We start from the raw sequence: 22,599 nt of genomic DNA, 5'->3' as shown, positions 1-22,599 counted from the left end.
AAAAAAATCTCCAGTGCGCGAGACTGTGTATCGGAAATTCTAAAGTTATGCTCATTTTAAAATTGCTCTGCGATATTGCTGTTGAACTGAACTTTATGGTTTAAGTGCAAAGGACATGGTATTTAATAAATAAAGGTAACACACAAAACGTTTAAAAACGCTCCTGTAAGCGATATGTAAATCTTTTTTTTAGCCCAAAGGGACAATTGCCCAGAAGGGCTATTAATAATTTTTTGGTAATTTGCGTTATCCACTATAAAAGGGCGTTTCACTTTTGCCACCAAGCATTAGAGCCCTGCATTTTATTTAAAGAAACTAAATAATAAAGAATCTACATGAATGTATGTATATTTCTCGCACTATGAGAAAACAACGGTACCTATTCGTACTGTGAAAAAAACAACGGTACCAAAACTTTATGTCTCTACAGAGACATCAAATTCTGAATAACTTAGTCCTCCACCCGAACACTGGCGCCTGCAAGCACGAATTTTAAATTTTGAATTAGTTTTATTATCTATTTCATATTTTTTAAAATTTTAACGAATTTTTGATTAACAAACTCGACGATTTCAAAACTAGCATTGGCAACACTGTACGGAAGAAAACACTTATATTTTCAGCGCCCGATACTGTCAATAGGAAATTCTAAAGGTAAGCTGTTTTAAATACTTTATGATTTTGCTGTTGAATTGTATATGTCGTAAGTGCGAATAAAGCAATGATTAATAATAAAGCTAAAAAAAAAAAAAAAAAAAAGGTTAGTAGGAGTGAGTGTAACAGCGGACTAGGTAGACTGCGAGTTCAACAAGAGCGTAAAAGACCGTAACAAACCCTTTTGGGCTGCCGTTAAGTATGAAATATTTCAGATTTTTTTTGAGTATTTATATTATAATGATAGTAAGGCATATTTTTTATTATTATTATAATATTTCCGAGCGTCACAAGCAAATCAATGCTTTCCCCATTTAAGGATATTGTAATTCTGAGTTTAACTTTGTGGTAATCAGCATCTGTGATTTCTCACAATAAAATGGCGATAAAATAGAATATCTTTTAATATGAACGTCACCAAGACTTAAATGTGAGAAAACACTTATCAGTATAGCTGGACGTCGATAAGAAAAAATTCATTTGTGAAAATATTGTTACTTAATAAGCGCATTTGAAAGGTAGCAGTTTCATGATGGCGTTTAAGATCATCATTGCTTTACTTGCAGTTTACTTAGCCATTATACCTGCTTCAGGCTTAAATTATCGATGTCCATCTAAAGATCTTGATCCTTGCTTGTGTGAGGAAGCGTATGGTAAAGTTTATCTGCGATGTACGAGTTTAAAAAATCGTCAACAGTTATTCAATGCTTTTCGCGTGATGAGCGGTTACGACATAACAGAGTTACAAATTGAAAACTCGAATCTGACCCATATCTCTCATGATCTCTTCAGAAATTCCACTGTGGCTCGACTAAGAATAAAGAATTCAATGATGTTCTATCTCTTTGATCGGGACCTTCAATACTCAGCAGATTCCATAACAGAAATAACGTTAGAAAACATAGAATTTGAAGGGGGCTTAGACTGGAGCGTGCTGGAAAATCTCGAAAAGTTGCAGATACTTATCGTCAATGGGTCAGACATCGAGCAGATCTATTACGACGCTTCGGAACTGAAAATACCGCTGGAATCGCTCTTCTTGTCAAATAACGGTATCAAATTCATTTACGAATATGCTTTCCACAATTTAAAAGACTTGAAAATATTGAAATTGGATAATAATTTGTTGAGCAAACTTAATCGCAGCATGTTACCCCAACCCACTTCCGGAGTGCAATTTTTAGATTTCAGGTAAGTTGTAAACATGATATATATCAAAGACTGTGCGTGCACTGTGAATAATGCATTTGGCTACTTCGATGGCTCCTAATTTAATAAAATTACATGGATTCGTAACATTTTTATACAATATTCTCTCATTAAACGCGGGAAAGACGGTGGCAGAATTAACTCCGCTTTGTGCTGGAAAAGTATTCGTTAATGAAGATATCGAGTACTTATACAGTATAAGGAAAAAATATTTACATATTAGCTAATTTTAATGCAACTGAATGAGAAAATTATACGGATGCTCGAAAAATGTGGTTAGATGCTTTATTTGCTTCAAGTTAGATATGAATTCCCAGATTCAAAGTTATTCAAAATTTAATTAAGAATTTCATGCAATCTGTTCAAACATTCTGGGTGGATTATTTCTGTAATTTTAACGTATAAAATTCGTAAATATATAACGTATTCCATATTTAAATGTATAAAATTCGTAAATATATAACGTATTCCATATTTAAATGTATAAAATTCGTAAATATATAACGTATTCCATATTTAAATGTATAAAATTCGTAAATATATAACGTATTCCATATGTATAAAATTCGCATTGGTATTCATAAATAATCTTCTAAAAGCTCCTAACTGTAAACTGAATTACGTGAATTACTTTACTCAATACGAAATCATTAATCGATAAAGTAAACAAATTTTCCTTGTAATTTTATCTTTAAGCCGGTAGTAAACTTTTCAGTTTTTATTGGCATGTTTCTCCTTTCTCACTAGTGTCTCACCTCTCGTGGTCCAACGCGGAAGCATAATGGCAAAACGTAGCCACTGCAAAACAAGTTTCGCTTATTGCGTGTGTTAGTGGATAACTTTGGATCAAAATGAATGAAATTTGCAGAGAAAACTGTTTCGAGAGCGTTGGATTATTTATCAATCCTATCGCCTCTGACTGATGTTTACAATGATTACTATTATTTCGAAATAATATTTAATCCTTGCTGAACACTCACATTAATTGTTTTTTTAATTGCTCTAAGCCGGTATTTAAGTATTTTATTTAAGTTTCTTAACGTATGCTATTTTCAGTAATTATTCGTAAATATTGTGTTTAATAATTATTTTTACTTAATTTGTTAACACATTTTATAATTTACTTAGTAATTTTAATTAAATTTTATCAGGATTATTTTTACAATTTATTCATTGGCTACAACTCTCTGACATTATAATTTTAGCCGCATCACTTAATCCCGCCCACACGGGATAGTGTTAGTGACTCTGATTACCATAACCGAAGGGCCCGAGTTCGAATCCCATGTTGTCTCTCCTGTGGCTTGGTGACAGGAAAGTGGATTTGGATACCTTTGGATCCCCTCCTGGGGTACTCTTCCTCAAATGACGGGTGGAAAGTAGAAGTGCAACGTCTTTCAGGCTCTGGCAACCATTCTTTCATGAAATATGACCTAGACAGCAAAAACAAACAAACGTCACTTAATAATTTAATAACTATTTTCTTGTATTACGTTAATTTATAATTAGAGAACTAATTTTTCTTGTCGTTATTAATAAACACTACATTAAATAAACCTAGACTTAACCCTTTTAGAGCCGAACGACTATATATTGTCGTTCGCAACACTTGCGAAAAGTGCCAACGACGATATATCATTGCGTATCCAATGGTGGCCCACCAGCGGCTGAGCGGTAAAGTCTTTGAATACTGGTAGTTTTGTCCAGGGTTCGAGTCCCGGCAAACAGTCTGGCTGCATGGGATTTTTCGTGGTTTTCCCTGTGCGTAACGTATATACGAGCTACTTCCTCGTAGGAAGACCTCCATGACGGCATCTCTCCCCTTAAGCAGACAGCCCTCGAGTGGCTTGCCACAATTAAATAAACCAAACCATTTCCTCATATTGAGCACTTACCTCATTCTAAATCTTGCCACCATTATAATTTTGTCAACGTACTGTGCTGGGCATGTGCAGTCTACCTTTACGTTACCGGGACAATATTCTCGGTAAAAAGTCAACTAAATGACTGATGGGTATCGGCCATTTCATAAAGAATGCAATAAGTTTTAAAAATGTCCAGCCATTTGGTGTAACATCAACAGCTATCCACAATGCAGAGTATTTATTTACGCTCTGTGAAATAAAGTGCACTTTATTTATATAGAGAAGGGTAGCCTTAAAAGATCTTGGAGCAGAGCTTGTGAGGATTTATTTATTATTTGGAGTGTAGAGTCATTAGGTTATTTCGAAGCAGGAGACGTGAAAAATGAGCAATGCCCTCGCCGAGACTCGTACCTCTGGAATTTGCATCGAGCGTGCTGACCACTACAGCACGAAGGCATGCTAAGAAGGCGGGAGAAAAATCTTATATACTCCCTCTTTTAAAGGGCGACTGGGGTTTTTAGGGGACCAATAACCAAATTGTGGGTGTGGAGAATCATCATCTACCACCCTTTTGGTTGGGGCGCCACTGTAGAGATATTAGGATTTTTTGAAGCAGGAAAGATGAAAAATGAGAAACGCCTTCGCCAGGAATCGAACCACGGACTCTAGATATGCGCCCAGCGTGCTGACTACACCACGAAGGCATGCTAACAAGGGGCAAGAAATACATTATAGGACTAATAGTTAATTTTTAGACACAGTAACTTTTCATGTCGCTCTCCTTTTCACCCACGCTTTCCTTCCAGAATGCAAATCAGTTAGTGCGCGTGTATTTAAATTAAAAAAGAAATATGTGCTATTTAAGCGAAGGCTTCGGAAGTTGATTTTAGAGTGTGTTACGCCTGCTTGTTGGCTACGTTGTCACTTTGACTTCTTGATGTTGTTATTACTTGACGTTGTTACTTTGATTTGCTTTTGTGGTGTTGAGTGCTTCTAGCCATTAAGCTTGCTCTGCCGTCTTCAACGAGTCAGAGCCTTCCTGCGCTGTTAAACTATCCTGGGCTAGTTTAATTACATTTTATTTTAAGTTCAACATTACTTGTTTAAGTCAAGCCAGAAGTGTTGGCGTATGTAAACCTAAGTAGCGTCGTCTGTGAACTCTTTGTGATTGAATAAAGGGTCGTTTAACACTCTTCTTCTGACTTCTGTCTGCTGTCAAGACCCGAAGATAATTCCTCTACAGTCTTACTAGAGCTCTTTAGTTTATGTTACCAAAGAATACGAGACTCTATAAGCTCATTAAAAATTTATTACGTAAAAAAAGAAATGATGTAATTAAAAAAAAAGTATTGCTGATTTGGGATTACTTGATAAAGCAAAGCTCTAGCAAATTGTTTGACATGCAGCATTGTTTGCTTCGTGAAGAAGAGAGGATGTGTGCTATTATTAATTGGAAATGGTTGTCAAAATTAAATCTAATCTTATTTTGAACTTTTCCTAACTATAATGCTAAGAATTAAGATTTGATATATTTTGGCTAATAAATAAAAAGAGAAAAATATAAACTTAAGATGCTAAAATACAAGTTTAGTCGTAGGAAAAAGGTTTAAGTTCGAAAATCACGATGCATTGATATTTTCGATAAGTCACTTTCATTGGTAATTATTATTACAAAAGGATCTTCAAATCTGTCTGCAGATGCCATGATGCTTTTATATACAGGGTGACGCAAAAGTCCGTTAACATTTTAAAATTCAATAATTCACTGAATAATGTAGGTACAGAGATAAAAATTGACATATGTGCTTGAACTATCTTGAGGTTTTATTGAAAATGAAAAAAAAAAAAAAAGTGCTTAAAACGGCCAACTGATGGCGCTTCATATGATAAAAAAGTATAAATTAGCATAGCAGTTGATTTTTAGCAAAGAGTATGTTCTTTTTGATAAATGTTCATCAACAATACCTGTAGTTAAGGGACTATGCTTTGATCAGCACTGTACAGCATATCTGTTGACATGGTGAGAAATTGCGGTCGGACGTTGTCTTTTAGCATCCCTAATGAGGTTGGACGATCTCGGTAGACTTGCAATTTCAGATAATTCCACAACCAATAATCACACGGATTGAGATCTGGATTTGTGAGAGGCCAAGCCTGACAGAAGTAGCGGCTGAGCATGCGATCCTCTCCAAATAATGTGTGCAAGAGATCTTTGACATGTGTAGCAATACGGAGTGGAACGCCATCCTGCGTAAAAGTCATACTTTCCAACAGGTGTTTATCAACCAGACTCGAGACAATGCGATTCTGTAACATATCAGCCTACTTCGTACCGTTGAATACGCATTTCCTCGAAGAAAAAGGGTCCGATCACGATTGATGTATTAAATCCAATTCACACCGTGACCAACACCCAGAGGAGAGGATAGAAAAGTGACTATGAAAGTACTGATTCCCTGTTTCACTATGGCTCATTTCATACATGATTCTCATGCGGCATTTACGGACATTTTGCAGCCCAGCACCATATTTTGGCTTTTTTGCGCCCCCTTTTTTTTTTGCTTTCAATAAAATCCCATGTCATTTCAAGTGTCAATTTTTACCTCTCTACCTATATTATTCCATAAATTATTCAATTTTCAATAGTAAGCGGATTTTTGGATCACCATGTAAGTCACTGCTTAGCTACAATTAAAAAGGTTTTCATTTAAGTGTTTCATAAAACAGAATTTCAGACGCATTTACTTTCATTCTATAAAAGTAACTTCGGAGTTCCTTTTTTCGAACTACTGTCTTTCACTTGATGTTTTGAATGGAGGTTATTTTATCAACGTAAGAACAACTGAATACCTGTGATGAATACAGAAGTGGTCTTGTATGCTATACTTTCTTAGGAAAGTACAGTATACAAGATGAAATCTTTTTCCTGCTTACTTATTTATACGATTTTTACTTTCGACAAAGAAATTCGTAAGTTCAGAGCAAAAATCTGTTTGCTGGAAAGCATTTCGATGATCGAGAATGCTTCAGTTGTTCTAAATCTTTCAATAATTATACTTTTTCATCTCTATATTTCATCTTAGAAGGTGATGACCAAATAAATTTAGTGACAAAGGCTACATTAAAATTTATTCTAATAAAAAACGCTTATATAAGTTACCTGATTTGTGAAGTACGAAAAATAAATGGTACCTCTACAGTACAATTAATAAATTAAGGTGCTGTATGGTGCAAAAAGTATGTTTGTTATCATTCATCTCGTAAAAATAAAGAGGATGACAAAATTAATGTTTTCCGTATCGATGAAGGAAGAAAAATCATACAAATAATCAAGATTAATACATGTAGTACATAAAATTATTACGATGTAAGCTTATTTTTGAATTGATAAAATTAGTAGCCATACTAAACGACCAAATCAAATCAACCAGATCAAAATTAAAACATCAAAGAAAACAAAATCCTGACATTTATTTATAAAGGCGTTTCTTAAATTCATGGGACAAAAACGAGGGCTGAACACATCAAAACGAACATATTTGTAATAAATACTATATGCATAATCGAAACTGAAATGGGAAGATCGAAACGTTTTATTTATTTCATTTTACAACAAATGAAGTAAGTCAAAAGACCGCTGACCAAAATACAAGCCTGGTATCGTTGACTCATACATTATCCTAAATTCTCGAAGATACCAGGCATATGATGTAAAATCATAACAGTAGAAGAAACCACCATACAGATGAAATCCCAGCAGAGTTAGTGAGAGTCTCTATTCAAGGCTCATCAAATACTCTCATCATAAAATTAGACTAGAAAAATACAGCAATGAATATGGCTAAGCTATTAAGTGTACATCGACTAGTCTATCGGCTCTGTAAAGAGGTATTCAAATAATTATACACTTTTGGGCTAAAATATGCTGGAGCTGCACCATGCTAAAATCTCATTCAACAACGATGGCTAATGCAACTCACTAGCATTGCTGTTTACCAGAAAAATATACATCGAGCTGCTTTGATAGGAGATAATAAAGTTGAGGTTTAATCAAAGGTTTTGAATTTTTTAGATTTCATCAAAAACTCGTTCACAGTATCAGCCCCAAAATTAACACAGAATCGTTATTGATTAGTATAAGGCCATATAGTGCGTGGATTCCTGTTTCCGCAAGTATTGGGTACACTTGTGCGTTCAGACGACGATATAAAGGGCATAAGTGGTTTTAAGCCGAACTGCATTTCCAAGGCAACCAGCGTGTGCTCCGTCACAAAATCTGGTTTAGGGCTCTTGGCATAAAGTTCGGCGTTTTCAACTTTATGCCGACCTGAGATAAGGGTCGACCAATCAGAGCGAACGCGCGAAACTTGAATGAGAAAACAGAGCGGGAAAGCTGTAGACACATCCTTTCGCATGAGTAAAATTAGCTTTTCTAAGTGGGTGAGGCTTAGACCCTGTGTCGCAGATGTGAATGGAATTCCCGCATTTTATTCCTTGTGACTATGCTTCTATGACATTTACGTCGCCGTCTGAACCAAAGAATATGTATTGTTAAGAAGGAAAACTTCGAGGAGCAAGAGTGGCTCCCTTCGAACGAAAAGGGCAACAGCTGCGTATGCGTGAAATATCTGTCGCCAAAAAAGCGCCAAACCTCGAAGCTGATATTGAAGTTCGAACAGGTTCGACGGTCACGTTTATCAAGATTTTAAAGTTGTTTGACTCCATTTTTTTCCCTCCATATTGATGGATATAAAATCAGACATCAAACTGCTGTATGGATAATGAAAGTTCAACAGCCAGTGAAAGTGAAACTTCACCTAATTTTCTTATTCATCTTAACCTGTGTTCCTCAATTTCCTATACACGTCGCGGAGGAAGAAAATCTCGGCCAGGTCCGGTACATCACAGAGGGGGAAATTCTGGCCAACAGGTTCCGTCGCCAAATCCCTTGGCGAATTCTCCCTCTTCTTTCTAGTGGCGTAGAAGACAAACTGGTTTACATTACGTCTATGGAGCTTTTCCTTCTTTATATAGACGTTCTTTGGTCTGAACGCAAGGTAAGAGACAGAGGAGATTGGTCTGACCGGCCCAACTTGCATAAAGATGCGGGCATCTTTTACAAATTGGCCGCTGTTCACCAAGACGTAATTAATGCCCAGCACTGTTATGAGTTAGTTTATTTCATGAAGAATGCAACCTTTATATCAAAATCTCAGGAACGCTGATATGAGAATCTAGGTAAATAGTCGCCGACTTGTATAAAAGTGCCAGCATCGTTATGAACTCGTTGGAGTTGTGGGACATGAAAATTCCACACTTTGAGGTAAGGAATTAGGTCCTTTAGTTATGAATCTAACGCGAGCTAATGACGATGACATTAAAACTATGAGTGTGATACGGATTTATTTATTTTATTTCATTTTTGCGTGTCCCAATCGTTTTCTTCCAATGAGCTTGTTGTTTTTTATTGCATGAATGCTGCAGTTATTAATGTTTCATCCATTTTTAACTAATCGATATTAGATGACAAGGATTTGGGACCAGAGGCGTCGATGGCCTCATTCGTCTCTGGATACAATGAATTCTCCATTTCGTAAAAAAAAAACCGTTTTATCTGTGAACAGTACATAAACCAGAAAATACGACTACTTAGCATTCTCCTACATATCGTATGACTCGCCGCCCAGCGGTATAGTGGTTAGTGACGCTGATTGCCTTACCTATTGGCCCACCCGGAGAAGGCATACATGTTTGTAAGCGTTTAAGTGTCTTTGCGTCAAGGGGACACTCAAAATACAAGGCTAGCCTAAAGTTGATGGTAGGGAAAGATGGATAGAAGACCTCGGACTTCTCGCCGGGGATGTTTTACTTCAAAACTGGGTCATAACATAACACTTAATGCGGCTAGACTATACCTGTGCGACATATAGAGAAATTCTGGTGTGTCTCCCATTTCTACCTGTATGTGTACACCGTACGTCACTGTCCAGATGGGATAATGGCTAATGATGTTGGTCGTATCGAAGAGCCCAGGTTCTGATTGTTTCCCCCTCCCCCGCGGTGTTCTCCCTGGATCTCCAAACTGACATGGAAGGAACAAAACCTTGCGATATCTAATATGCGTGCATCGACGCACAGAAGTCGGCCTCACTTCAGCTTGTACACTGCGGGGGGGGGGGGGAGAATGACAGTTCTATTTCTTGTGTTCTACTGGACCGATTGACGAAATTCAACTTGCATTCTTCATGTCTCGAAAGCGCGACTTAGGATATGTATTAAATTTATGTACAGCATTGTTCTAATATAGGTATTTTGACACAAAATCGAACCTTTTTCTGAAATGACATGGCCCCTTTTTTTTTATCATATTTCGATTCTACGATTTAAATTATGAAAAACTGGCAAATTTTGTAAAAATCGCACGAGTAGTTTTTAAAAAATTAGCTCTTAAAATTTTAGATTAATTGAATTTGGTATATAGTTATTATTCTCTTTTTTTTATTCAACTTATATGATTCTTTCTTTCACATTTCGAAAATTAAGTTCATTCCAAATAAAATTACTCCATTTTTATGATTTAATTTTAAAATTTGTATTTTTAAATAAATTTTATAAATTTTTTGAAAAACATTTTGAATTATAACTTATAAAATTTTTACCATCATGTTAGTATTTCTAAGCATACCTGCAAAAGATTAAAGTTTTTTATTAAAAATTTCCGAAGATATACGTGAATTTGTATATTGGCGCGTTTTGGAATTTGGCATATTTGCTCAAAGCGATAATAACATCAAATGTGGTTTGAGCACTTTATTAAAATTATTTGAAAGTAGGAATGATGTGACTTTCTTTCCGCTCCTGCACAATGGAAGGGAAAGGAAAATAGGCTGCCGTATATTAATCAGTTCGCTATCTGAATTATTGTTGACGCAAACTGAAGAAAACGCTCCAAGATAAATTTTTAAATTTCTCCCTAAATTTCCCACCAAATTTTACAAAAATCTAACATTTAAGCATAATTGGAGTTGTAGAACATTGGAGTTGTAACATTTAGGCATATCTAGAAATATGGAAAAAATTGGTATATTATTTCAGAAAAGTCCGATTTTATGTAAAAATAATACCTGTATTAGAACAATGCTATATATAAATCTAATACATATCCTAAGTCGCGCTTTCGAGACATGAAAAACGCAATTTAAATTTCGTCAATCGGCGCAGCAGAACGAGAGATATAGAACTGTCCTTTTTTTTTTTTTTTTCCTTCTTTTTCTTTTTTTTTTTTTTTTCCTCGCTGTGTACATGTATACCATGTTCACCCAAAAACAAGACTTTTCTTATATTTTAGGATAAATTTTTAGAAATAAAATTATAGATTTTTTTTTTTTTTTTTCTTGCAGGAACTTCGTGAAAGAAAACTTAACTTTTTTCCCTCTTCCTTCAGAATTTCCATGAAGTAACGGTATCGTTAGTTCTTTGTATTCAAGTATACCAGTGATCGGATGCCGGCCTAAATTGAAATCATTCAACTAGGCATAGCTATTATAATTAGCGACAGTTATGCATTTTAAATATACAGTAATTACCTGAGCAATTTATTTGATGCTTAAGTGATGTAATTATTTTATATAATAGGATAATTATAATCCTTCCTGTTATTATTATATAATTTCATTTATCAAAATACCCGATTATAAAAATTTACCAAATTTTAGAACAAAAATATAGCATAAAAAGGAGGTCTTATTTTCTGGAGTAAATCCGATAAACCAGCGAGTGAAGTTTGACAAGGATAATCCTTAGCTCTTTGTATATGAACTCTTTGATAATGGGAGTATTGCAACTGTCTTCAATGCAAACCTGTCTATACCGTGCTATAATTCGTATCCATGCTGCATGCAAAGCTTCTGTGTTTGTTTTCTAACGCATGGATGCGAATTGTGGATGTTTTTCAATATGCAGGACGGTTTTCCATTTTAGGAATTCTCATACATTTTGAAAGAGATCTTCCTGTTTGCTGACCTAGAAGGTTCTCGTTTCACAATTGCTGGCTGTGCAAACATTTATTTTGATATGGTGCGATCCGGCATCTTGTCCGGCGGGGAATTGTTCACAGGACATCTTAATAAGTTATTATGCTGCTTCTGTGAGTTATCCTCACTTATCCCACAGTAACATTAAAACAAGACCATGAATTTTATAAAGGTGAGGAATGTAAGATTGTGTTTGTCGTTTGGCGTGGGTCTCGGGAATGTTATTGGTCACAGTACGATTTTGCAAGCTTCGCCCCAGTTTTGATGAAGAATCCCCAGACGGAGGGTTCTACATTCTTCTTTCCCTACCATCAAACCACTTGAGAGAACTTACCATGTATTTTAAGCGCTCCTGTGTTGCACATATACTATACACTTTTAAACAACCACGCGTTCTTCGGGACTCGTGCCTGGACTCAGCAATACAGCAGTTGGCGATGTTAATTACTATAATATAATAGTCAGGGCGACCTGTTACGGTGTAATTAGCAATGCTTTTAATAAGGTGCTTTTCAGCACTTGTAAATAGACGTGTCACAGAAGAAATCTGCTGTGCAACTAATGAGCCTATGGTTGCCGCGAAGCCGTTATTTATGGCTTTCAGTGGTGTTCAACGTTTTGGTGGTTTTACGGGCGCCTTGCTCGTGGAGACATTTGTGTGTCGAATCAGAAGTGCGATGCGAGATGACGCCTAGCTTCGGGGAGAGAATTTGAGTCCGTAACATGGGAGTGGAATCCTGTGCCTCTAGAGCAAAAGAGCTCTTCTGCTCTAGATTCAAGAATTCCGACTCAAATTTCCGAGCGCTGTATGGCTCTGAGAAAGCCGTAGACTTTCTAAAAACATTCATTTAGAAAAAAAAACGCCAGATAGCCTTCTTCTAGCATTTTCCCGCTTTTGTTCTGTTCAGATATTTTTTTAAAGAATGTTTTGATGTGCTACTTTCCTTTAAGTTATTGCCATAAATTTTATAAAACTGTATACAGAAGGCATATCTAGAAATTGTGTTTTGACATGCATCATTTGGTTTACATATTTTATGTTTATAAATTATTACCATTATTCTTTTTTTTTTTTTTTTTTTTTTTTTCTGTGTTTTTGAACTTGATGCAAAATAGTGTGCTGTACTTTAATTATGTGTATACTTTGTCTTTTAAATATAACCTTTGCCATAGAGAATAATTCTGCCATTTTTATAAACGATTTCAGTTACAACCGCTTAACCTCACTACCAAGTGATATGTTTGAAGGGATTACGGAACTCCATACCTTGATTCTTCGAGGAAATGTGTTCAATGTTCTTGAGAAAACCTATATGGAGAAAGTTTTTCCTACCTTGTTCTATTTTGATGTAGAAAGTAAGAATGTGTGTTTCGTTTTAATATCCTTTACAATTAATGTAATAAAAAATATTAAACGAAGTAAAAAAGAAGAAATGTGCAAATTGAAAATTATTTAAAATGTCTTATTAGTTACTTAATAAACGTGTAACTACTTAATAATTTAGACAGAGAGCTTTTTATAACTCGAATTCACTCTATGCAGTACTAATTTTTCGCATTTAATTATTTGCTATAGTTATTACTTAACCTAAATTTTCCAATAGCTCCAAAATACTTACTATTTTTTAATTCATATGTGTATTTGTACATGCGTGAATTGTAGCACATTGTGTAGTGTTTGTAGTGCATGTGTGAGTTGTAGAACATTGAGTATTGTTTGTAGTAAATGTGTGGATTTAATACGATTTTACAGTCTTATTTTTAAAAATTTAAAAAAAAAATTCTGACTGCATATGTTTGTACCTAACTCCTTTAAAGGGGGGGGGAGGAAACCATACCTTATCTGCACGATTTATATAAACACAGCAGTTTTTAGTATAGCAACTTACAGATGGTAGAAAGAACAACCGAAGCCATTTTCAGTCACTTTATACGATTACGGAAATCAAAAACAGAAACTAGTATTTAACACTGAATATCACGCCACTAGGTATTTTCCGTTTATGATCGTATATTAGATTTTTTAATGTTATTTTTTTTAGCACAGGTGGGGGATTAAAATTCCTCTTTTGACTTCATTTAATGGAATAACGAGTTTAATTATTATGTGAATAGCAGTGGTTTATGCATGGATAAAATAATACTTTTTTGTTTTAACCATTCGCTGAATATATTGTTGCGTTCTACGGGTTCGTTGGAATGATTGATTACAATACTTCATGAAGAATCAAAATACAATTTAGTAGCCAGTATTATTGAGGACAGTTCCAAAGACATGTTTATTGTAGTCGAAAAACTACGATAAACATGCTGAAACAATCAGCCTTCAGGATAGAACGGTGAAAACAGCTTCACGGCAAAACACTAAAGTACAGCTCCCGACTCGGTTCGGTCGCTCTCGGAGCTCAAGACACTACTCAACGTGCTCTCAATATTCTTCACGGTACGCTCACGATGCACTCAAAAATACACTGTTACACCGCATGCAGGCAGGGTTTATACAGCTTTTGACCTGCCTTCGAGAACATTCTGGGGTAAATCGGTAAGAATTCATTCTAGAATGTTCTCGCTCCGTCTATGGCATATCGCCAATTTTGTCGCCGAATAGGCGATTTCGCTCCTAGTATAGCAACCCTGCCTCTCTTTGCCATTTTCTGGCAACCCTAAATAAGTTTTGCGGGGAAGCTTTCTTACCGCGACTAGGCATTTCGTAACAATATATCCATATCAGATCTTCAGTAATTTTCTAGGTTTGCAAATCAGCGACTGACAAGCGTTCATATTATGTAATTTTACCAATAGGAAATTGCTTTTATTAATTCTAACAGTAAAGTAACTAGAATTTTTGTTCTCAAGAGCATTTTTATTTTGCAAACAAAAATCAGCGCCTGATTATTTACAGCGCGAAAACATTATGAAGTATGCAACAAACCTGATAACAAAAGGCATGAATGAAAATAAAATTATGCAGTTTAGAAAATATTCATTAGCAGATACGTGTTATGTTTCTCTGGGGGAATGTTACTTTGAGAAGACAGTTATAATATACACTTCCAAAAAATAAGCAACAAACTGGAAAATCAGCATATATGGAGGAAAATAAAACAGGTAGCTACAAAATTTTCATATATTACAAATGAATACACGCAGAGAGAAACCCGCAAAAAAATTTCCCATAACAAATCAAAGGAATTTGTTAAGCTTAGAAGTGACTTGCTTTTTGTGCAAAGTCTGCATTTCTACTTTATGGATTTCAGAACGAAAATTACAATAGCCAAATTTTGGAAAATGAAGATTCAATATAGTAGAACTGTTTTCTTTGTTGTGGACAACGGCTAACAGAAATATTTTTTATTCTTCTTTATGATGGCGCGCTGAAGAGATCGTAGATACTCCAAATGACAGGAGCCATTAATCCAGACTTTTTTACAGAACAAACAGCATATTTTATTAACATATACAAAGAAATTTAAACGATAGGTGATTAATTAATCACGGTGAGCAGCGCTCACTTCTGCTTCCGTTCTCTCGTAGCACCTGCCCTGTCTCTAATTTTAAATCACAAGCGTTCTTCTTTCTTTTATTTATAATTGATGATCCTTACAAATATCTTTTGAGAGACGCCAGATAATGGAAAGTAACAATGTGTCTCGTAACGGGCCAGCGACATTCGAGAAGTAGGGTGACGTTTATTTATCAACGTCCCGTTGTTTGCCGTCTGTAAAACTACTGTCAAAGTGAAGCAACTGTTTCGCAAAATCGGAAAGTAGACATACGAGAATCACGATCACTCAGTATAACCGTTTTTCTGTGTCAGCACGCACGCCGCCACTGGAGGATCATTGTACATCAACTTGCTTCAGACCTTGCAAATCGATTAAAAAATCTGTATCTTCGCTAACTGCTCACAGGCTACATACAGACTGTGCTTTTTTCCGATGAATCGTAATTTGATCTACAGACTGACTACCTAAAATTACTGTTCCGTAAAATATCTGAAATTCACTAGCATGTCAGTAACATCCGCGAAATGCACGCATACAGTACCAAAGGTTTGGGTGGGGATTGCAATTGGCGGCCGGCAGCACAGCTCCCCATAGCTCGCGGCACTGTGTTTATAAGGTGCAAGTAGAAGCTACTTCAGCAGCTCTGTAGTACCATAGTTGATTGAGATATTGCTGAATCTAGCTAACTGTTAAGCTTCCGCTTCATTTTGAAGGAGGGCACCCCGGGAAGTGGACCAAAAAGTCTCCCATCCCTCTTTCTTTACCACTACCTCTCGAGAGGAATTTCGGGTCGCAATGTGTTTTAAGCGTCTATTTGCCGCATAGACACTACCTGCTTTTACAAATATCCATACCTTCTCCAGAATTCGAACTCGAGCCCATAGGTACGGTAGTCAACGTTTCTAACCAAGACACCAGCTGGTCGGCGTACTGTAACTTCAGTGAAACCACACGTTTCACGCCATAGTATCGCACATTTTTGCTCAATTATATTCATCTATTTCAAAGGATATGGGTCTTGTGCCATTCTTATGATTGACGGAGCGCGAGTTCATAAGGTTTGAAATGTCGGTCAGTACTTAGAATCGAAAAATCTGTTTGGTACAGAACGGCCATCAAGATCATATGATTTGAATCTTATGACCATGTATGAAACGTCTTGGAAGGTGTTAAATATTTTTCTCCATGATTCTTGAGCCCTTATGTGCCAAGAATATTAACATTCTGTGGATGAGCACAGATATTCATAATCGCCATACATAATCTTATTCATGGTATGAAGGAATGCTGTAGACATTGTGTTTTCAACACACATGACTACATTCCGTATTGACAGACCTCCGATAAAAAGCAATTCATCCACCCAAAAATCCTATGTTTTTGTTTACTACAATTATTTAATTCTTTACTGATAATTTTGTTTGTATTTTCTTACGCTAGCCCTCCAAGCGATTTAGGTCCCAAACCTAAGGTTCCCAAAAAATGCTATGAAATAAGGCGTATATTCTTAGTACACTGGTGTGCAAAAATTAAGGACGAAGTCGAAAAATTAGCATATCAGCTGAACGAAGAGGCAGAGCGGACAGAAAAACCAATCAGGAGATTAAGTAAGGTGATGTACGGTAGCACATGCGCAGATATGCAGGTAGACGTAATGGGGTAGTGTCTGAGTAGTATAAAGCATGTTGTCGGTGTAAGATCAGTATTTCAGAGACCGAGAGCCGTGATTGGCCGAGAGTTCGGCATCTACTCGCCGTCCAAAAGGGCAAGACACGCCCTCTCAACAACAGTTCCAGCCCCCGCGCCATGAAGGAAGGACGTCTCTTCAGCGAGCTGCCATATAATTGCTTTTACATCTTCAACAACGGCAATTCAAGATCTTCAAGCAAAGTTATCAATCTGTTTACTTAAGAATCACATCTCCCGCAGATTCTAGATCAGCCTAAGAATATTTTCATCGCGTTTCCATTTATTATTTGCACTTTCCTACACAAGCCACATGCCAATGAGCCTATTAATCGTAAACTCTTTCCTATCCGCTTTTTGCTTTAGTGTTTGTATCGTGTATTAAAAAATTATAAAAACCAAAAAAAGTATAAAATATAAAAGTACAAAAAAAATTATAAAAACCTAAAAACTTATAAAAAATTATGATATTTAAGTTTTTATTTTCTTATCCCTATCCCTAAACTTTCTCGAGCCTGTGGCTCCCTCTATTGAGCATCAAGTAACTCACTTATGCCAAATTTTTCCTATTTCTGCTCACTTTTAGTAATTCTGATGTGGAGGTACATGGTTTTGAACCATAGGCACTCCGAAAATTGCAAATCATTGGCATTGGATCAGTATTTCTGGCAAAGAGATTGCACGCCGTATAGCAGTTAAAATCACACCGAGTTGCTGCCTCAGCGAGAAATGGCGAATAATCAATGTGTTAGACGACATCTGGATGCTTTTACCCGAGGTCGAATCATTGGGAAGTTGGAAGAAGGCCGCAGTGTGACAAGTGTGGCTGCAGAGTTCGGAATTGCTCACAGCATCGTTTCACGACTTTGGAGACAATTTCAAACTACAAGAACAGCTATCCGGGGGTTTAGTAGTGGTCGTCCACGAGGAACCACACCCGCAGATGACCGGTATATTGCCTTACAGGCCAGAAGAAACTGGCGGCAGACAGCGGGAGAAATCGCTAGACACACGACACAGGCGACAGGGCAACCGATATCGCGTTTTACCGTGGCCAGAAGACTGCACGGTGGTGGTCTGTTTGCACGACGCCCTGTACGGTGTGTACCTCTAACGCCTGCTCATCGGAGAAGGCGTTCTCTGTGGTGCCGGGAACACCGGAATTGGAGAGAGAATGAATGGGGACGAGTACTCTTTACAGATGAGAGCAGATTCAGTCTGAGTAGCGATTCTCATCGCATACTCATCTGGAGAGAGCGGGGAAGCCGCAATCATCCCTCGAACATCATTGAAAGGGAGAGGTATGGAGGTGGCGGTGTTCTCGTTTGGGGAGGCATCATGTTTGGTAGTCGTACAGACCTTCACATCTTCGACGCAGGTTTAGTCAACGGGACCCGTTATTGTAACGAGATTCTTCTTCCATATGTGCGTCTTTTTAGAGGCGCTATGGGTCCGCAGTTCCTTTTCATGGACGACAATGCACCATGTCATCGCACAGTAGCTGCCGAACAGCTCTTAGAGAGTGAGGATATTGAACGTATGGATTGGCCGGCACGATCTCCGGATCTCAATCCCATCGAGCATGTATGGGATTTTCTAGGCAGACGCTTGGCAGCTCGTAGCTTACCACTAGTAACGATTCCGGAGCTTCGATTGGCGCTGCAAGACGAATGGGCAGTAATGCCTCAACAACTCATTGACACCCTCATTCTCAGCATGGGCAGACGCTGTGAAACCTGCCTAGCAGTCAGGGGAGATCATATCCCCTATTAAAGACCGGATGTTTCTTGCTGGATACTCATCACAGGGATGTTTCGGCCTTCAGTCGCATTGCGCTCCATGCTACTTTTTCAATAAAGCTTCTTTTTATCCCTCTGATTTCTCTTTTAGTAAGTGTTGCTTACATTATTCATGTCCTTACGTATTGGGGATCTTACGGTATTAAATGTGTTGATTTGGAAAGCTTTTGTACAAAGTTATATTGAAAAAACCGTCTCGTCCTTAATTTTTGCACACCAGTGTAATAATTCTAAAGCTATTCTCCCACTTTGTGTTTAAACTCCCTTTCTTCCAATATACATAAAACTAAAATAGTCTGGGAATATTTCAAGAAGCGTGTTTGCATTCTAATTGTTTCATGACAAATGTTTTTGAATGCACATTTACATGGTTCAGTCGCTCGAGTGGCTGGTGTCTTTTATTATACTCCATGACCTCGAAAGTTTCAATGAATTCGAATAATTTTTTTCTTTTTCCACTTTGTTACTTGATATAAATGTATTAGATAAAAAAAAAAAAAAAAAGAACGAGTCATCAAAACATTAAAAAAATATGTTATTAAATTCCCAAAAATGTAAATCTTGTGATATTAAAATACGTGTTTTTAACATTATCGCAAATTTCTAAATACAATTACAAGGTCAGTTAGAAACACAGCTACACATTTGATTGCATCATGCGATGGCAATATTAGCAAGGCGGGCAATGAAATTGCGTTATTGTAAAGTCTTCAGACTGAATAAAATATACAACAATTCTAATAAATCTCATTTTATTGCTGCAAACTGCTTGCTGGTTTGAACGCTGGCAATCATTACATCAGTGCTATTGCGAGTTTTTTCAGAAGATTTTCTATTCTGTAGATTTTCCTGCCGTAAGCAATTTTGTTGCTCACTTTCCCACAGTCGAGAGCTATGATGCCACGTTAAAATCATGGCCTCCCGATCATTTTGGACAATGATCTATTTATCTATTGTATCAGTGTATGCGCTTTCTCATCTTATTTTTTATGCTTAATACTAAAATTGTGCTTTCTCTATTCTCAACAGATAACCCTTTGAAATGCAGTTGTGAACTTTCTTGGATTCTATCAGAGAAGAGACCTTATCACGTCTTTGGAAGATGCACACACAAAAAGGAAGAGTATAAAAAACTGAAGGAACTTTCAAAGGAAGATTTCATTGAATGCTAGTCATTAAATACCAGAATAATGAAAATTATTTTTATTTTGATACGTTTAAATATACCATTGTTTGAAAATGCCATTTTCTTGATCTTTATTAAATAACGAAGAATCTATGTGTATATGTCTACTGCTTACACTGTAGAAGAAAGGCGGCACCTAGAAATATCTAACTTTCAATACAGGTAGTTCTGCACTCCATCATGTTCTCCTCGGAGCCCGAATTTTGAATTTATTATTATTAACCCAAAGAGCGTTAGCCAAGGGCTATTAATTTCTTTCTGGCATTTTGCGTTGGAAACTTTAAATGTCGATTCACTTTTCAAATTGTTCCCACCAAATATTATCGCCCTGTATTATATTATGAAGAATGAGAATTTACATAGTGAAAAACTGTATAAATGTATGTATCTTTCTGGCATTATTATAAAACAACGGTACCTATAGAGCCATCCGGTTATGAATAACGTAATCTTCCACCGAATATGGGCATCTGGAAGCCCTAATTTGGAATTTGAAATAGTATTTTATTATCGATTGATTTTGTAAAACTTCAACGAATTTTTGATTAACAAACTCGACGATTTCAAAGCGAGCAATATTGTATGGGAAAAAAAAATAATAATAATTATCTCCAGCGCGCTAGACTGTGCATAGGAAATTCTACAGGTATGCTCATTTTAAAATTATTTTGCAATATTGCTGTTGAATTGAATTTTATGGTTTAAGTGCAAAGAACTTTTAATAAATAAAAGTAACACACAAAAGGGTATAAAAACGCTCTTTTGGGAGTAATTTCAAATCTGAAAGCTTTCAGACACTTTATTTATTTATTTTATGTTTTGTGCGAAGTTAAATGAAATTTTAATTAAAAAAACTTAGCGATTTAAAAGCAACAAGTTGCCACTTGACAAAGCGTAAGATATTTACGTTTCAAATTGAATAAGAAAATTTGGCAATTTAAAAGAAATGGGTTACCTCTCAACAAAGCTTAAAATATTTAACTTTTCAATTTAATCAACAAACTCAGCAATTTGAAAAAAATATGTTGCTACTGCCGAAAGTAAAATACTTCTATCTTCTATGCGCCCTTGTGTTACCATTCGGCAAAACGTAAGATATTTACTTTTTCATCCAAATCTGGCTATTACTAATTAACAAACTAAGCAATTTAAAAGCGATAAATGCTGTTCTTTACCTTGGAAAATTGTGCTTATCTCACGATAAGCACTTGCTTTTTCTTGAAACTGCTTAATCCAGAAAAATGTCATACTTCCTCAATGCTAATGATTATAAGTTACGGAGTACCTATAGTTCAAAAATACTTAGCTTAAATAGCCATTGCTATTGCTTGCATCATACGACAACAGATAGCGCCCCATGACAAAATTATCAGTAAACGATTAAATAATTGTAGTAAACAAAACCATAGGATTTTTAAAATTAAGTGAAAGGTACAAATTTTTGCACCGCGTCCTAGGGACGAAAAATTTTGACATGGTGGCAAGTCAAGGAGATAAATTAAGAAACCTTTCTTAACTCGTACAAAGATCACCTAGGTGCAATTACTACTTTTAGGTGCCTGGCATATCTGCTGACAATTTATAGAGAAACTAGCTACTACTCTAGTCGGTACTAGCATCGCCGGAATCTCGCGCAAAGCACGATGTATCCGGCTCCGTGAGTAGTTGCCATTAGAGGCCGATGACATAAGACCGTCACAGACATGGAGGTAGGAAGTAAGATGGAGTCGCCCTAAACATGTTTCTCCCGTACCCTGCTCTGAAGCACCGGCGATCCCTACGTGGTGACCAAAACATTGGGTCATTTACCATTGAGTTTTATAGGATTTGACGCGTTCGGGTGTAAATATTTTGTAATTACGTCGCAAATATACATATAAATGTATATATTTTCTTTTTCTACAACACTTCAGAGTCCTAAGTATGTGAAAACAGCATATTTTTAAAAAACATTTCATTCTGAACGGAATTAAATGCTATAATTTTTACAGGACAGTTTTCTCAGAATGGTTTAATTTGAATGAAATATTTTCAAAAGTTTTCGTTAATTACATTAGAAAAAAAAAATTGAGGTAATTCGATTTTATTCGGTTAAGGTACAAAAATTAAGATCAAAGTTTATTGTATTATTAATATTAAAATTATGCATTATTTCTTTTCTATTTATAGAGCTTCTTCCTAAAATACTTTCTTAAATATGACATGATTTTTTGGCTTCTTTTAAATCGAAAAATGTAAGTCAATTTATAATTAATGCTCTATTCGGTTCATTTCAAATTAGAGAATTATTAGGAATTAGCGAAATACTTTAAATAAGTATTTTCGCTAATTCCTAATAATTAAATAGGTATTAAATAGTATTTGACTTTCTCTGAACATTTCTGAAAGGGAATAAAATAAGTTTTTTTTTTTTTTTTTTTTTTTTTTTAAGTATTGTTTAAAACTTGTAACTGAGTTATTATAAAGTGTAAAGGGAATAATTCTTTTAATTATACTTATCAGATTTTTTTTTTACCCTTCATTTCAACAATACATATTCCAAAACTCTTTATTACGTTCTTAAGTGCGCATCTCATAGCATTTGCTTTACAATACCTTTTAACAGATTGCTTTCCAATACGAACAATTCTTGCTTAAATAGTTTTATAACGTATTTGTCAA

At 35.9% G+C, this 22,599-nt stretch overlaps 1 protein-coding gene across 2 annotated transcripts; it reads left to right on the top strand.

Moving 5' to 3' along the window:
- The first annotated feature begins 1,144 nt into the window (after positions 1 to 1,144).
- On the top strand, positions 1,145 to 20,031 carry LOC118199511 (lumican-like). 2 transcript variants are annotated; one of them, XM_035371394.2, is made up of 3 exons: positions 1,145 to 1,845; positions 12,969 to 13,125; positions 19,782 to 19,997. In XM_035371394.2, exons 1-3 carry the CDS (start codon positions 1,184 to 1,186, stop codon positions 19,791 to 19,793), a joined length of 831 nt encoding a protein of 276 aa, XP_035227285.1. In that variant the 5' UTR covers positions 1,145 to 1,183; the 3' UTR covers positions 19,794 to 19,997. The 2 variants fall into 2 exon arrangements, with proteins under 2 accessions (XP_035227285.1, XP_035227284.1); XM_035371393.2 differs by having other exon boundaries at positions 1,152 to 1,845; positions 12,969 to 13,117; positions 19,782 to 20,031.
- The last annotated feature ends 2,568 nt before the right edge of the window (positions 20,032 to 22,599 follow it).

This window comes from Stegodyphus dumicola, chromosome 3, assembly GCF_044657685.1.
Source record: "Stegodyphus dumicola isolate Sdum_Otavi_A_Nest chromosome 3, ASM4465768v1".
NCBI lineage: Eukaryota > Metazoa > Arthropoda > Arachnida > Araneae > Eresidae > Stegodyphus > Stegodyphus dumicola.
This window is presented reverse-complemented; position numbering and strand designations above follow the sequence as displayed.